At 42.8% G+C, this 17,862-nt stretch overlaps 1 protein-coding gene across 9 annotated transcripts in view; it reads left to right on the top strand.

Moving 5' to 3' along the window:
* BCAS1 (breast carcinoma amplified sequence 1) overlaps positions 1–15,266 on the top strand; it is an 81,035-nt gene extending 65,769 nt beyond the window's left edge. For 4 of the 9 annotated variants that reach the window (XM_014517196.2, XM_014517195.2, XM_006018181.3 and 1 more), the window contains 3 exons: positions 4,679–4,744; positions 7,734–8,000; positions 14,270–15,266. In XM_014517196.2, the coding sequence (XP_014372682.1) occupies positions 4,679–4,744; positions 7,734–8,000; positions 14,270–14,344 (408 nt within the window). In that variant the 3' untranslated portion in view covers positions 14,345–15,266. The remainder of the gene's footprint in view (positions 1–4,678; positions 4,745–7,733; positions 8,001–14,269) is intronic. The other 5 variants (XM_014517194.2, XM_014517197.2, XM_025197376.1 and 2 more) reach the window with 4 other exon arrangements.
* Positions 15,267–17,862: the final 2,596 nt, after the last annotated feature.

The raw sequence follows: 17,862 nt of genomic DNA, 5'->3' as shown, positions 1-17,862 counted from the left end.
TGGAGAAAAAAAAAAGCCCCCACTCACTGGCTCTTGCCCACCGGGGGACGATCCCCGCTGCCCCCCACTGACCCATGCCACACGGGGGGGCTCTGTCACAAGCCCCCTGACCCCAGCCCGCTGTCCCAGCACCCCCATGGTTGCCTCACCCACCCCAGTTCCAGCCCTTTAAAAATTAAAAAAAAGCACTACTCACCAGCTGCTACCTGGCAAGGAGCAATCCCCGCTGCCCCTCACTGCCCCGTGATGCATGGGGGGCTCTACATGAGCCCCCAGAAGCCCCGAGGCTGCTGTAGGAGCCAGTGAGTTTTGGGGGGGGTGGTGTTTCCTTTTTTTTAAAGGACCGGAGCTGGGGCCAGTGGGGCAGCCATGGGGAGGGGCTGGGGGAGCAGGCTGAGATTGGGGGGCTCATGGCAGAGCCCCCCATGTGGCATGGGGCAGCAGGGATTGCCGCCCCCCACACTGAGCAGGAGCCGGTGAGTGTGGGCTTTTTTTTTAAAGGGCCGGGAGCTGAAGCAGGTGGGGTAACCATGGGGGAGGGGACTGGGGGAGTGGGCTTTGGTCAGGGGTGTTCAGGGGGGCTGGGGAGCAGGCAGGGGATGGGGCCTGGCAGGGGTCCCCCACATAGTCCCCTTCACCCTTCTCCAGCCCAGAGTCTGGGTCTAGCTCCCTGCTGCAGCAGACGGGGACTGCCCGAATCACTGAACTCTCCAAATCTTTTCTAAATCAATTCAGAGAGCTTTGAATTGATTTGGACCTTTTAATTGGTCCCCTGATTGGATTTGGATTTGGAGATTCGGCCACCGAATCGGGCCGAATCTCCTCCGAATCAAATCAGCACCTGAAGTTTTGCACAGCCCTAATACTTATCCCTAGGATGACAAAGGTGGGCAGGGTGGGCCTCTTCAGCAGAGAAGAGGTGTCACCATAACCACAACCTCCTCTGATAGACTTGTCACTAGTCAGAGTCTGGGTCTGCAGCCTTCAACAGCCAGAAGACAAAACCAAAAGGCCAAACCAGGTGTATACAAAAGCAATAGGATTTTTTTTTCTATACAGGTAAAATTCTTTGCTGGTATAGAAGAAGAGTCCATGTGCCTACAGCGGTTTTAGTATTGTTTCTATCATTTTGGCTGAGCTGATGAGATCCCTTCTCAGGAGAGCACAATTGATGCTAGAGATCCAGGCTGTTTGATAAAGAGTTATATAGCTCATCCTTGGTTCAGTCTGGAAAAGAGAGGAGTCCTCAATTGTTATATAACTCACAGAGTCACTATTTCATAGAGGAATTGAAATAAGCTATTTATTGCCTGTGTGCCCACTGGGAAAAGCCCCAGAATACATGATTTGCCATCTGTAATGCACAAAATATTAGGAAAGGAGACATTGGAATTATTTTTAACATGCCGTTGGTGAAACTAGTGAGAGGTGAGATTTGCCCAGTATGGTGAAGGCAGACATCAGTCAATGCTAAACAAGGCCCGAATGAACAAAACACATACAGCTACATTAATTGATTGTTTTTCTTCCTCGTACAATAATTCCTCCGTCCCAAATCCAGCTGTGGATGAACTCTTGTTTTCCTCCTCCTCCTCCAGGCTCTTTAATTATTCCTTTAAACAAAACAGCACAGGCAGACCTAATAAAGACCTGTGCTTTCTGCCAGTTTGTTTCTGAATCAAGTTTCTGAATCAAGTTTCTGACAGTTCTGGCTCTTCAGTCCCAAGGAAATCATTCTACCTTAAATCACTCTTGACAAAATAGCAGCAGGAGGGGAAAAACTGGTATCCCCTCTTCACTCTGCCCCAAGATCACAAGCCTTACATACACAGTTGTTGGGTTTTTCTCTTCCAGGGAACAACATTGCTTTAATTAATGCTGTTGATATTTTGACCATCTTGATTAGACTTGGGATTTAAGATGAAAGGGTAGTTTATCTCTCATGGAGCTATTCTTCCAAGCTGTCTATAGATTCAGTAAGGCAACACTGTGCCCATGCCCACCTGGAAAGAATTATATGCAATTACAAGAATTAGAAAGGAGTTCTTATTTTTGTTTTTGCCCCCACTAATTCCATCCTGTAATAATGACTGGGAGCACCAGAGAAGTGATGGTATGATGCAGTCCACTCAGTCTAACCCCCTCACAAAGAAATATCACCCTTATTATGCCTAACTATAGGCCTATAGCTGTAATCATGCAAGAATGTAAAATCCTGTCCTGCCACTTGAAAATATGCCACTTGTGCTTTATTCATCAAAACTATGCAGGTATTGTTTGACATGAAATCTCTGTAGATATTATGATGAAACATTGGCAGCATGAAATTCTTCTCTTTCTCATACCAAAATGGGTGGAGCTATCAACCTCATTTTCTGGCAAGGCTGGAATCAAGTCTTTTTTCTAAACCGGGGAAATTTTCCAACAAACGTTTCCAGAATAGTTCCCCATGTGGATGCTCTACTCTGAAATAAAAGTTATTCTATTCTGGAATAATAAACTTACAAAGTTGAGTAATTATTCTGGGGGGAAAAAACCTTTTTTGTCAGAAGAGAGTGTTCGCATAGGGGAAGTGAAGACAACCCTTCAGGAACAGCTTCCTGTTTTAAGTATACCTATGGGTATTTTACATTAACCCAAATATAACTGAAGTTCGTAACTCACACAAATACAACCTGTATGTTTAGCAAGGCTCTTCCCCCCTCTCCACCCTTCTCCAGTCAAAGGTCTCAGGTCACACTACCTAGCCTTCTTGCCGATGAAAGCTGAAAACACTTTGGGGAACCAATCCACAGCACTTCTAACTTGATCAAAGTGTGGCAGAAGATGACAGAATTTCTGTAGGGTAAAATTCTGTCATTTTATATACAAAAAACTAGAACTCTTGGTTCCAAAATGATACCTTTTATTAGACCAACTGGAAAATGGCAAGAAAATTGTCCTTTTTCTTGCCATTTTCCAGTTGGTCTAATAAAAGGTATCATTTTGGAACCAAGAGTTCTAGTTTTTTGTAAGTCTCTGTCTCAGACCAACACAGCTACCAAGTACACCCCTGTCATTTTATATAAAGCTTCCATTGAAATAAATTGGAATTCTGCCTGGGCGTGGATTGCAGGATTTATGCCATACTTATTTATGATCTACTAATAGTAATTAGTAGTTTAAATGATGTATGATTGCAAAAGGTTTGCTACAGCAGTCCTGCCTTGAAATAAAATGCAACAGAATGGCTCCTATTACTGGATAAACTTTCTTAACATTATGCAAGTTCTTTTTCAAACTTATAAAGAAGCATTGCAACAGAAATGCAAACTAGATCTTATCTCTAGGCAATCTTCGTACACCATGGACTAGGTTACGAGACTGTAATGTAAGACAGACCACACTGAGCTTCCTCCACCATTTCTTCAGCCTTTCACAGATAACAACCATTATGAATATAATCATGTAATTTATTAACTGAGCAAAGATACATTGCTAAAAAAAATAATACTGTCCCCAGATCGGTTACTCATAACAAACTATTGCTGAATTCTTTAGCTTTTGAGCAAACCACTATTTAGTATTGATTTTTCAGTGGCTGGAGAGAGAAAAGAATCATGCAGTGAAAGCAGATCCTCACTAAGAGACTGAAAATAGGATTGAGCGAATAGTGTTGTGCTACAAGTGACAAATCTACGAGCTGCAGAAAACCACAAATCCGCCTGATCTATCTTTAGAGCAAAAGTCACATCCTTTCATTGTTTTCATTGAACTTATGCAATGAAAAATGACATTTAAATGCAGGTACTTTGAAATACTACAGTTTTTGTTATGCTTTAATACTCTCTGGCTACAGAATACTGTATCAATTTTTTTAAGCAACCCTCTCCTGTCTACACATTTAATGCTACATTTATAAATGGTTCCAGTGATTTTTTTTCTCTCTTGAATATTCTAACCTAAAATCTAAACATAGCTATAATGAATCTTTTTGTAACGTCCACCCATAAAGCTAATTTTGTCAAGGATTTTTGTTTTGTTTTGTCTTGAAGAAACATGGATACAGTGGATCATTGTTGAGAAATATATTTGAGAGTCAAGGTTTACTTTGAACAAGCTGCCTGTGTTACAGCTTCAGGGTCTGCTTTGATTGTTGTAGCCAAGAAGAGCTGATGCCAAGAAAGGTTGTTGCCTAGATGCACATGCTCCTTTGAGAGATAAAGCATAGCACAGAAGACATAAATTGAAAGAAATTGTGCAGCAATGGCAAACCATCTGTAGACCCCAGCAGTTTTTAATTGTTAGCCAACATATTAAGCAAATATGTAGAAATAAGGCAAAGAGTACAGTTCTGCTGAAGATAACCTTATAAGGGAGAGTTGTTAACAGGAAACGCTCCCCTCATAACTTACGATGGCAGGAATGATAGCAACATCCCATTTATCATATTGTGAGATTGTCAACAGAAAAATGCCTTGCTAAAGACAATAGTGCTGTAATAAAATGGGTATACAACAATCTACCATAGAGATGAAGGCATAGTGCAGATAATTTGACGTGGTGTTTTGCTTTGTTTTAACCATGTTGGAATAATATTCTTAAAACAAACCTTCATTTTATTTGACTTTTTTTTTTGTTGAGTATGTGCCTAAAAAAAGATAATAGTTGGAAGACCTGTAATCCTTTGTTATTTTAGTCAGTCAGAGATGATGCAGGGACAGCCAATTCAGAAGAGGTAAATGGGCCAAACCCCAGTTACCAAGTAAGTGTTTGAATTTATTCATCTCTTGGTGATGGATTTCTGTAGCTTATTTCCAATTATGTATCTCCTGGTTTCTTTAAATTAAAAATCACCAATTGTAGCAGAATGATAGCATGCCCAAGCAATCCCACCTCCTTATTATTTCCTAATACAGTTAATTAAAATGGTTTGTTTTCAGGTAAAAAAAAAAAAATCAAATTTTTTCAAAATATTTTCCCTGTGTTCATAAAATATATTTATGTTACTAGTAACATATACTATTTTGCTTTATGCCCTCTATGTTATTTATGTTTTGAATTTCATGCAATGTGGACAGTGCTATTCTGGATTAATTTGATTCTTCATGAACAAGTAGAAAGATTATTATTTGATGGGAAACATTACAGAAAAAGTATAACATTTTATCTAAAAGCCTTGTCACTAAAATTTAACAAAAGAAACCAGAAAACAACATTCCTGTAATATTAGATTTGGAATTTTTAAGTCTGGAAATTGTTTCATAAACCTTACAGCCTCGGCCTAAACTGCCTGATTAAGTATAGTCTTTATAGCTCTGACATTGCCAAGTAAAATCACTGACTTTTCCTGCAGGAATTTGATCAGGTCCTAGAACAATGTAATAGGATTTAAAAAACCTAATCCTGTTAATCTGTCAATCTTTTTTTTCCTGCAAATTCTAACTTGAAGAGAATGAGTGCAGTCTGTCAGGTGGAGATCAGCCTTTAAAATGAGAAGCATCACGTGTTTCATTATTCATTGGTTTCACTTTGTACTGTCTGTTGCCACTCCCATCAGTATCAAATATGTCCATTTCCTGCCTTTCAAGATGAACACGAAACACCTCCAAGAGGTGACCTGATTGTGGGTTTTTTCCCTCTTTTGCCTTACAAAATGTATAGATGGTGCTTTAAATAGTTGAAAGGTCAAAACTTGCTCACCCCACTCACAAAAGTAGTTATATGCAAGACCGAGCAAATTTCATGCTAACTTTGACCCTGTAGATACACTCATTGATTTCAGGGCCAGAAGCTCTCCTTAGAGCGTTAAGGTAGGAGACGTCTGATGTAAATAGTGATGGAGCTTTTGTACTTTGATTATTTCCTGCTCTTGTAAGTCTAACCCACTAAATCCTAACATTTAAAAAAAATCAAGCTCCAGCAAGTAAGACTGACAAGGATCTGTTAAACAAAGCGACAGGGGGGCATTTGAGTGCTTCTTGTTTGACAATGTAAATCCATCAGAACAAAGATAAACAGTGAAACTGAGTTTTATGAAACATTTCTCCTAGGAGAGATCCTGCATTCTCGGCACTTAGAGAAAGCCCATTTAGCTGCACAAGTGCAAGACTTACAAGGCACAGGTACCATTGAGGCAAATCTGGCAGCTCTTCCACAGTCCCAAGACTACTGACTTTGCCTTAAGAAACTATAAACACACAGTTGATTTTGCTGTGCTGTGCCATGCTTTTGCACAAGTAACCTTATAAACTCTATTATATTTCCCCATTTATTGTAGTGTCATCTTATGTGCTACAGCACGAACCATAAAATAGTGGTTTGATTTTTATATAAAATTAGAAATAGTGCTTGCCCAAGAGGGAAGGAAAAATATAGAGAAAATATTATAGCTTTATGGGGGAAATAAACTGTTAAATGATCGGGAGAATTAGTATGGTCTGTATCAAAGGCTCCCTAACCTACATGATTTTTAAAAGATAGAAAGGACAGAAAGGAAACTTAGATATGGAGCCACTTCAGTACTGCCAGTCCTTGATTTTTTTTTTTTTTAAGTCTAACCTCTATATTATAAGGTTGGTTTAAAAATTATGAGAGATTTTAAATAAAAGGTTTGAGGTACAATTTTTTTTTTAATTTGCCGTCTGATTTTTAAGTCATTAGAGTTTATACGTTAAAGGTTTTCTCTGAAATGATGATAGTTAAAAAAGTTTTCTGGTTTTTAATGAAAGCTGAGATTTTAACACAACTTCTGGTGTGCTTCTTGAACAGCTCCTATATTTTGAATTTGATGATAAAATTACAGAAGATAGTAAAGCAGTAATTTATTAAACTAGTGAGCCATCTCCAGACTGCAGATGCAAGATCTTGAGTCAGTTTAAAACACAATAAATTTCCTTACCACAATTTTTTTAACTGAACAAATGAGCCGAACATGGTTTTGTTGTTGTATAAGACAGGAAAAGAAAATCCCCTAAGCAAGCAAGTGTCTTATTATAAACGAACTGGCAGTGTCATTGTGCTATTCCATTTATTTTCAAAGTCAAAATCTTGGTTTACAAACTTTGATCCTATCCAGCCATTTTCTCCAGGTCAGAGAAAATGCATTTCCTGTACCTAGGTGCTGTATAACACTGTTTGTCTATTGAGTATTGACTGTCTCTTTTTTTTGCAATTCAGTGAAGAATGCTATATGGTATTACTGGGGCCAAATCACGGGGTGTTAATCATCTGGTGAAGTGCTGTAATTTTATAGAGGGGATATTTTTACTTCTGCTTTATGTGCCCTGACACTTCTCCCTCTCTTTCCTTCTCTTCCTCTTTCTTTCTCTCTCTCTCTCTCCCCCCTTCCCTTTTTGGTTTCAAACTTTCTTTGTACTTCTACAGGGATGCAAAGGTGGTTATATCTTTGCAGCTATGGATACGTGCAGAAGGATTCTATCCTTCTGTACATATGCAGCTCTGCCAGCTAAAGCAACTTCATCATAGAAATATATAAAAGGAAAGGCTTTGCAGAAAGGGCCTGACCTTGCAGCCTTTACTCACTATACACTGTCTATCCTAATAATCTCATTGGAACTACTACCTGAATTAAGGGTTGTCGGAATCGGGATCCACCTCTGTAAATGAAAACCTGTGAGATAGCGGAATTTCTCCCCGACAGGTGGCCTTAAATTGTTACTCTATTTATGGGCCCTCCTGGCAAAGTGTTTCCATTTCCCACTAAAAATAACCATTGTTTGAAACCACTTTAGACATCAGACTCCACAGAGAGGCCAGTCGCCCCAACTGAAAGTGAACCTGCGGGCCAGAAGACCAAAGAGAGTTCGAAAGACAAGAAGTCTACGGCAGAGCTGAGCAAGCAGAAAGGTAACAAACAGGAAACCAAAGATCAGCAAGACTCCAGAGAGCAGCATACAGGCGAGACTGACTCCATCCAGAATGGAGGAGACACCGCAAAGGAAACACCCCTCAAGAAGACAGAGAAGAGACAGTCTCTTGGAGGTTTTTTCAAGGGCCTTGTACGTTAGCTTCACCTTTTCTTCTTAAATAGTTTGAGCTGGTCTAGACGGCATCACTGCCAGGTACCTCTCAGAGGTCCCCATAGGGTTACGCAATGTCATGTCCTCTAGGCGGGCTATCTGAGTGGAGGGTTACAGGTATGCACTTCCATGGCAGTGTGCGCAGGACAGGGGCTAAGGGACTCGCTTTCAGGCAGAGGTCTGGAAAACTGGGGACGCAGCTGCCAACCAGCAATAGAAGAGGTAGAAAATAGCTTGGAAACCCATGCGTGTACTTTGTTTTCACTGCTGTGTTCTGCACTCGGGCAGGATGCTTGTGTCTCTACAACACCAAAAGGTAGATTTTTGGAAAGATTCAGAAGACTGCAAGTCTGAGCTCTCTGGAGAATGCACCTAGTCCTTTGCTCAAGACACGCAATGGGTGCGACATTTTTTGCTTCCCTCTGACACATCTGTACTAATGGGCTATAGGGGTCAATGCAGAAGTTCAGAAAAGAGTGGGTGAAAAGAGCTATCTTCCTTTCTAGAAGTGGCTAGTAATGTTCTGCTATCATCTTGTAGCTGATGATTAGAAATGACTGTCAATACTATGCTAGCAGAATATGGACAAAGGGTGATTAGTCCTGTTAATGGGTTCGGCATGGGACAAATAGGCAAAACTTTCTTCCAAGAGGTCAATGCCAGGAGGGTAGATTGCAGTTGATTTTTTTTTTTTAAGAATTAAAACATCTGCAGCTGACTCCTTTCTCCTTGTTGTAAAAGAGACAGGAGTCATTTTTTACTTCAAGAACTCCAGCGTCAGTCATATCTTTGGACATCCCACATGCAAAATGGACACCAGCATGTATTTCCATTGCTGTGGAGAACACACAGTGATGTGACTACTTTACCTGTAGTGGTCCCTACTCACTCTGGTCCCTGTGAGATATTTAAAAATCTTTTTTTTTTTCCTCTCCCTTCCCTGCTCAAAAGGCACATAGGAAAAAGAATAAAACTAAGCCAACTTTCATGGCCTGAAAGAGGAAAAAAACAAGCTGCATTTTAAATGTTGATGCCAATTTGAAAACTAGCCCTGTCAGAACATTAAGTTATCAAGTGAACCTGTATTGAATAATATGAGGCAGATGCTTTTCCACATCATAATCTTCATATATTTCACAGCAAAGCACCGCAGAGTATTTTTTGCACTTCAAAAAATGCATATTGGTGGGGGCAGAAGGGAAATTAAGTATTTCCATCTTATTTTTAATAATAATGAAGTCACTTAATTATTTTCTTTGCCATCTAGCATGCATATCACTTACAGGATGTCTATGAAGCACAATATTCTTAATTTTGCAATACTAATACTGGTACCTAAGATAGATTGTGTATCTCTAACTGGTTCTGCATGCTCTTAGCTACCTCTATATGCCCCAAATTAGGCAGAGTAGACAGCTTCGGCATGTGCCTGTTTGGCCCCCTCAGTCTCCTGAGGCATCTATTTTGCCTAAGATGTAACTTGAATGACCCAGGGGGTAGGCATGAGTCGCCAGGATATGTCTCTTGGCAGCACTCCTGGGTTATCTCCAGAGGCCATGTGAACATAGCCTTGGAGTCCTAGGGTGAAATATTGGTTCACGTCCTTTCCACTATGCACAGTTATGTGTGTGTGCATACGTTGCATAACAGGACTCATATCATGAGTGGCATGTCTCGTGCTATAAATACGAGGAGCAAGCCTTGCCTTGGGTTTGAGCCTGAGACTGCCTGATGTGAAAATATGAATTCCTTATTGAGCTAAAGTCTTTAGGGGGAAGCTGTTATAGGCTGATTACTGTCAATTGGAAGGAAAGAGAAACCCATGCTTTTCTAGCATGGGTTGTGCAGGAACAGAGCAAATATAAACTACTTCTGTTATTTCTAAAGATAACAAAAATTTGTTTTCTTGGTTTTGAATTCTGCTGAAATTAAGTGCTGTGGGCTAAATACCAATGATCTTAGTTAAAATTTTCAAAGAAGCCAATGAGTGTAAAAGGGCTTCTGTATTTGTTGACAATAGTACTTTCTGTTGTAGGGCAGGGTGGGCAAAATACAGCCTATAGGCTGCATCCGGCCCACGACACCATTCTATCCAGCCCACAGGGCCCCTAAAAAATGTAGAAAATTAATATCATCTGCCCTTGGTTCCTGTCAAAAATGACAGGAAGCAAGGACAGTAGGACCCAGGGGAAGCCCGGCGGGCTCCCACAACAGCCCTGCCCCGCCCCCAGCTGGAAGCCCCAGCAGGGGCTTCTGGCCTGGGACCATGTGGCTGCCCTGCGCCAGAACCGCAGGTAAGGGGGAAGTTGGGGAGGGCAGGGGAAGACCCCAGGTAGGGAAGGAGCCTGGGGGAAAGTGGCCCGGGAAAACTTGAGCACGGGCAGGGGGAAAGCAGCCCCTTGCCCACCCTGTGGCCAGTTCCCTGTGCTGCAGGCGCTTGCAGCCCGCATGGGGCTGCCTGTACCTGCTCCAGACAGCCCCGCGGGCTGCGAGTGGCTGCAGTGCAGGGCACCAGCCACAGGGTGGGGAAGGGAATGCTTTTCCCCATGCTCAGCTTTTCCCTGGGCTCCTTCCCTGCTCATTCCTGGTGCAGAAGGAAGCACCCCCTCCCCCACCCTGTGGCCATCACCCCGCACTGCAGGAGCTTGCAGACCACATGGGGCTGTTGGAAGCAGGCACAGGCAGCCCCAGGTGGGCTGTGAGCGACTGCAGCATGTGGCATTGGGCACAGGGTGGGAAGGGGTTGCTTTGGGGGGGAGGGGTTCTCCCCCCCCCCCCCCCCGTGCTCAGCACCACCGTCTGACCCAGTCCCACTACCAGCCTAGGCTCCGCGCCGACGCCAGGCTCACCCATCGGGGCTACACGTGGTGACAGCAGCTGCGCCCCCCCCGCCCCTGCTTACTGCACCAGGCAGTGTTTGCCACTGTCACCTCTTGGCTGCCCAGCGTGCAAGCTCCAGGTGGGCAGCAGTAGCCACCACTGCCCGGTGTGGCAAGTGGGGGGCTGCAGCTGCTGTCACCAACGGGCAGCCCAGAGCCAGCTTGGAGCCCAGGCTGGCAGTGGGGCCGGGTTACAGGCTGATTCTGAGTGCAGGAAAAAGCAGCCCCTTGCTCACCTCATAGCCATCTCCCCTTGCTGTAGCCTCTTGCAGCCCACATGGGGCTGCCTACGTCTGCTCCAGACAGCCCTGCGTGGGGTGTGAGCATCTGCAGCAGGGAGTTCTGGCCATGGGGCAGGCGAGGGGATGCTTTTCCTCGTGCTCAGCACCAACTTCTTTCCTGCCAGCGAGCAGGGGGTCGGGGCTGTGCGCTGCCCCCCACCTGTAGCGCAGAGCTGGGGAGCACTGGGCATGAGTGGGTGGGGAGCCAGCGGGAGCACAGGGCCTGCACCGGTGCCCTGGGGCCAGTGCCATCAGGGCCCGGAGCAGGGTGGCAGGAGCACAGGCTCCCATACGGCAGGGGCTCTATGAAGCCGGGCCAGCTCCCCCCTCTCCCTGCTGGTGCAGCCCAGCCTGGCTCCACAGACCCCTGCCAGCCTGTGCCCCGCTTTGGGCCCCACCGGTGCTGGCCCTGGGACATTGGTCCCAAGACATTGGGACATTGGTCCTAAGATAGTGACCAGGGGCTGGGGAACCTGTTAAAGGGCGGGGCTACCCATGCAGCCCTCGACAGCCTGCCAAAACTGGGTAAGCGGCCCTCTGCCCAAAATAATTGCCCACCCCTGTTGTAGGGTGTCATGTATTCAGTCAGCATTCAAAAACATCCCAGCTATATTTCTAGATATACAGTTAGAAGCACTGTAAGAGAAAGAGATCGGAGAAGGTATGGGCAAGCAGGAAAATATGTGTTCAAATGATACATTATAAAAGGAGGAAACTCTGAGACAGCGATGCAGGGAAGATGTTTTTGACAAAGGGTAGAGGGAATGTTTCTAGCAGTGAGAGGTGAAATCTGTTTGCGGGGATGGAGGGGCAGCTATAGTTCAAAAGTATGAAGAGTGAAAGGAAAATAGGAGGAGTCGATGAGATTGTCATGTTTATTGCTTTGTATATCTTATGTATGACACAACTTGGCTTGGCAGTGCATTCTCTTTCATTGCATTAACAGAGGCCTCCAGTACTGCTAACTTTTTCCCTCTTCCATTGTCAGGGTAACATTATCTTTTTCTTTTTAAGAGTGTAAAGTCTTAGATTGATAGCATGGTAGTTGGCCTGGCCTGTTAGCAACAAAAACAAACAACAAGATTGGAAAAACCACCTGGTCCGAAGGTGGTTAGCAGATATTGCTGTCCAGAGGAGGACATGGATGATCTCATCCTTCTGGCCAGGAGAATATCCAATGTTTAAAACAGAAGGATTTGATATATTAGAGTACTTCACAAGACACTGCCACCTATTCATCTCTTTATGGTTGAATTTCTTATCCCTACTTCAGAAAATCAAAGGCCAATCCTTCCAAAAATGAAGCAATTCTGCAAATATGCTAAGTGAGTCAAAATAGGGATTATGAGAAATGAGTTTCCTGTGTAACTGTGGCATTTACAGGAAGTAGGGCAAACAATAATGTCTTATTTCCTTGGTCAAACTAGAAATGACAATAATATCTTCATGTAGCACACAGGCACAGTTACAGCTGAGAGGCTGCAAGCTAATCTTCCAATGCAATCTTTTAATTGCTGTCTAGACGCTTTGAGTTGCTGGAAAAATGTTGAAATGATTAGGTTTGTCTGTATGCTATTTAAGAACAAGGTACCATCAGTTACCACTAGCAATACATTTTAAAAGAAGCATCTTCAGTAGCCTTCCAGACATAATCACTTAGAAGCCATCCACTTCTAGACAAAGTAGTCCAAATTCAATCACAGCAGTCTACACCATAGCCAACCTAGAAGAACAGAGGGTTTATGTTGGTGCATTCTTTGACACATTGGGGGTTTCTGTTACAGTTTTTAAAGCTAGAAAGTGAAAATGGATAGCAACCAGAGTCATGTATATGGTGGCTCTAGTAAATGTAAAAACATCTACTCTTGTTTCTCTCCCTAAAGGTGAGGAAGTCAGGGCTTGATTCACCCTGGTGTTATACCAGAGTAAGTTCTGAGTAATCAGTGGTGAATTAGGAGCCCACTGTGTGAAACAGAGGCTAAGTATAGACAGTCAAAAAGCCTAAGGAAGAATTGATCAAACTTATGTGGGTTTCTGTAAGTGGCATAGGTTAGTTCAGGAGTGAACAGAACATGTGTCCACCTTTGGGCAGGGGGGGTCATGCAGGTTGCCTGCACTAGCCAAGGCCAGCAGGTTGGAGGCGCTCCTGCACACCTCCCATCTGACTCCCTCAGCTGCCACAGACTGTCGAGCACAGCCGAGTGGCTGGGCAACCCCTGATTGGCTGCCGGACACAAGGGAGAATGCTGCCTCCCTTCTCCCCCCATCATCATCAGCCACAGGCATGTCAGCTGCAGTCAGGGAGTAGAGGCATCCATGGTCACCTGTTCCCAGCAGCCTGATTGTGCTTCCTAGGGCTGCACCCGCTCACAGGATATATGGGGGTCCCTGGGTGGGCTCCTGCACACTCAACCACTGGGATCTTGCAGTGGGGGCAGTTTGGATCAGACTGCCTCTGCTGCAAGGAGTTGGGGCAGAACCACGATCCACTGCCTCCATTCCCCTGCCCAGAGCATGCAGGCTGCAGATTGTGGCTCTGCCATGGCCCCAAACCAAGCTGCCCCCTCCACAAGCTCCCAGTGGCTCCAGAGCAGCCCCAGCCCTGCCCTGCTGCACACCCTGCCAGCGCGGCTGGGGCCAGTCTCCATGGCAACTCCAGCCTCACGGTATCACAGCACAGCTGTGGCTGGGGTCTCTATGGAGACTGGCCCCAGCAATGTGGGCAGGGGTTGCTGGGAAATGGAGCCCAGCCGCCAGCCAGATCTGCCATTTTGCCCACCCCTGCTATCGACCCAGGGATGCACACAGCATGTTAGCTTAGTGTTGTTGTCTGAAAGCAACTCCTTTCTACACTGGTCAGGGAAAGAATAACACAATGACAGTACCCAGGTTTAGCTATAGTTGCTGCTACTGGGGAGAGAAGACCTGTGCAGGTGTCATTTGTACTTTTAGTAGCGTGAAAAACCTTAGTAAGAGAGGAAGAAGGTAATGCTAATGGGAAATGTCTCTTTGCAAAGATCTAAAACGTAATTCTAGACTGAACAAATCTCCCGAAATGTTCAACCATATTTCTCTGTGTTATTTCTAGGGTCCCAAAAAGATGTCTGATGCTGAAGTGCAAACGGATCCAGTGTCTATTGTACCTGCTGGGAAATCCAAGTAATGAATGTGCTTGGCTGCTGAAGAATCAGTGGCTTTCCACAAGTGCTCTTGCAGTGAAGATGACTCATTATTTTCTTTATATGGCTGTCATCAAAAGAGGGCCGTGCCTCCAGCTAAAGCAAACATTTGTGTACATTTGAGGTGTATCATTTACAGAATTTGTTGACTAGATTCTAGTAAGTAACTGTAAAGGTCATTGAGAAGCAACGTGTAGTATTATTATTATTCAAGAGAGGTTTTGTGGGTGATTTATTTTAAGTCGAGTGGGAAGAGAATGTTTCAAAACCTAAGAAAGTTGCAGTTGAAGTGGGGAAAGAAAGAAAAAGTGCATGTGATACAAGGAATACAGTTTGTGAGGCAAAGCAATGAGCAAAGATATTCTCACCTAGAGCATTAAAGCGGGGGGGGGGGGGGGGAGAAGAGATCATTTTATCATTTTTTGATAAACTTTCAGCTTAAGAGTAAAAACAACAGCCCACCTGTTATGGTTTGCTTTAATTAGCAAGGACTATTGGATAATAGAATCAATGATTCATTACAAGATCATGCTTCAGATTGGTTGGCATTTTATTAATGTAAATTAAAAAGCTAAAATGCAAAGGCTTTTAAATGATTTGAAACACAGTTTCTTCCTTGACTTGGAGGTGGGTTAACAAAGGAAAATTACTTAAGGTATTAATACAAACACAAGGGGGCACCAGTATCTCCACTTTAGTACTAACTCAAGAAGGTGTATCTACAATCTTATATTATTAATGTTTTGCAGATGTTAGAAAAAAACTTCAGTTATTTCCTCAGATATGTGTCCATATTCATATGTGTAATTAATCCTAATGAAAACCAAACTTAAGACTGACCAGGCCTCTCTCCCTGCTTTACAAAACTCCTGTAGTAAGTGTCATTAATAAATGTTATGGAAAATTCAGATTTCTGTTGGTTTATTCTTTGCTCAAACAGGGGATTGTGGGACTGACATTTTAATCCATACTAGCATTTGAATGATATCCTGTTGTATATTTTGATTTCCTTATGATTTAATAAACAAATTCTTTTCTTTTAAAAAAGAAGAATGTGTATCTTTAATCTTTAACCAGAGATTATATAAGCATCCCTATATATATAATAATAATAATTTAGGTTGTTCTTGTTATTTGCTGACTGGTATAGAAGAAGCAGGAAATAAATTGCATGCATACACACCCACACACCCACGCTCTCTGCTTGACTGTGGAGCAAATATCTTTCATTCTCTCTCAATCCAAATTAGGTTTCATGTCACTTCTTTCCAGATATCATCGGATACTGTAGTTTTGCATATTCTGTAGAATATGCAAGCCTGCATTCCTAACTCATATTGAGAACATGGGTGAAAAGAGCAACCTTTCTTTCTAGAAGTGGCTAGTAATGCTCTGCTATAATCTTGTAGCTGATGATTAGAAATGACTGTCAATACTATACTCACAGAATATGGACAAAGGGTGATTAGTCCTGTTAATCCAGCTCTGTCAAATAGAAATTAACTTCCCACTCTGTATTGACATATTTAATTTGGCACAAAACCAGTCAGAAAGTCAGGTTTGCTGAGTTAAAACTGTAGCTTTCTAGCATAGATCAAAAGAGTTGAAGTGGTATGTTTTCCCTTAATGTGGATGAAGTTCTAGCAAAATAAAGGAACTTTATACAAATGAAGTGCTCCCATGAAAGAAGTGGAATAAAGCTATTATGGCATAAGTCACCTGTATAACAGTATAGCCACTTTTACACTAGTATTGAAATAACTATTTCAGTATTACATGAGTGTTGTGCATCACTGACCTGACAGCTGTTCTGATATTAAAAACCCTGTGTATAAGCCAAATTTTCTTTTGAAGAGCACATCATCTCTGCAAAAGACTCAAAGAAGTACCTTCTAATGGCAGTCATTCAGCTTGAAACTTTTAGTCCTATGTTCCAAAGGGAAATAGATGGGGTGGGACTCTGTAGGAAACTGGAAATGACTGTCTGACTTGCAGATTGCACCTTGACTGACAAGTGGTTAGTTGCATGAATCAGGAAAACCCCTTGGCAGAAAACAGAGAAAAATCAGAGTGATGATACCAATGAGAAGCTAATACTTATGAAGTAAGGGTGAGTTCTGGCAGAGTCTGTCACACAGAAACTCCCCTCTTTTGATTCCTCTCTGATAAAAGGAACATGGCAAACTTTGAAGAAGCAGTCAGCCCTCTCATAAGCAGCAACACACACAGCCCATAGAGGAAGAAAAGTCTGAGCAGCAGCCTCCACCATTTTGTAGAGGTTCCTCATTTCTGGAGCCAGGTTACTGAATCTTAAGTATTTTTTATAGAGTATAAGTGTTCACACCAAGTAGCTCATTTTGTCCAGCCAGGACAAAGAGAAATGCCTCTCAATTCTCTGACCAAACCACTGAATTGAGCCCTGGGAACAGTACAGAAATCATATAAAGAACTTAACTGAACCAGCTCTATTTTAGAATATTTTGAATGGACTTGAAGCAGGCCACATTGTCAGAATACAAGGAAATCTGTGATCGTAAGGTGATATTCTAAAAGAAATGTGATCCCAGGAAATGAGTTTAAATGGTCACCCTTTGCATCAGAAAGTCTTCTGTCTACCTAACAGTTATTTATCCACTTCCTCCATAAATGAGCTCATTTAACAGTTAAGTTGTTTTGAGTGCCATGGCCATGTGTCCTGTTGGTTGTGGGCTAAGCACTGCCAATGCAGAAAAACAATCTGATTCCTGTACAGTTTTGTGCTGACAGTTTTTGAACCTGCAAATCAATGGTCTTATGTAAAAATAAGCTCAACTCTTCTCCTTTGGAAACTGTCCAGATGCCCAATGTCATTAAGCTATAAGAGGAAAACAGCTGATAGTTCCAGGATGCAACAAACCAAGCAGGTATGTACACCGCTTGAATAAAAGAATGTAATGTCCAGTGTCATGCAGCCCAACATGAATCCTGTGCTCAGAGACTAGTCATAAAGATAGGCAAAATATGTAATTTTATTTTAGAGACATATTATTTCCCAGTATTGCCTAGAGACCAGTAAAGAAATCAGGATCCCGTAGTCTCATTTTCCCCTTGTGTTCTAATATCTACCTGTATTCATCTATTGTCTAGTCTAATACTTATATTGTAAACTACTTCCATCAAGGGCTGTTGTTTTGTTCTGGTTTTGTGCTTAATTGGTACAAAAAGGTCCTGGAATATAACTGTACTGGACACTGTACGTGTGCAGGGCAGGGGACAGAGTTTACACTCTAAGAAAACAAAGTAAAGAGCTGAGTTGCCATTATTCCCATTTTACAGATGAAGAACTGAGGAAGAAGGAAATTAAGTCCCTAGAAGCTGAGAGGTTTGTAGAAAACTGGCCCTTAAACCCTAGTCCTCTTGATGGAAATTGGGTCCCTAAACATTGTTGCAAGGGATTGAACTAGTTAGGTCCCCTCCTCACACAGTTTGCTTTGTCTTTGATGATTTGGGCCTGAGTGACTTG

The sequence above is a fragment of the Alligator sinensis genome, unplaced genomic scaffold (assembly GCF_000455745.1).
Source record: "Alligator sinensis unplaced genomic scaffold, ASM45574v1 scaffold115_1, whole genome shotgun sequence".
In the NCBI taxonomy this organism is placed as follows: Eukaryota; Metazoa; Chordata; order Crocodylia; family Alligatoridae; genus Alligator; species Alligator sinensis.
This window is presented reverse-complemented; position numbering and strand designations above follow the sequence as displayed.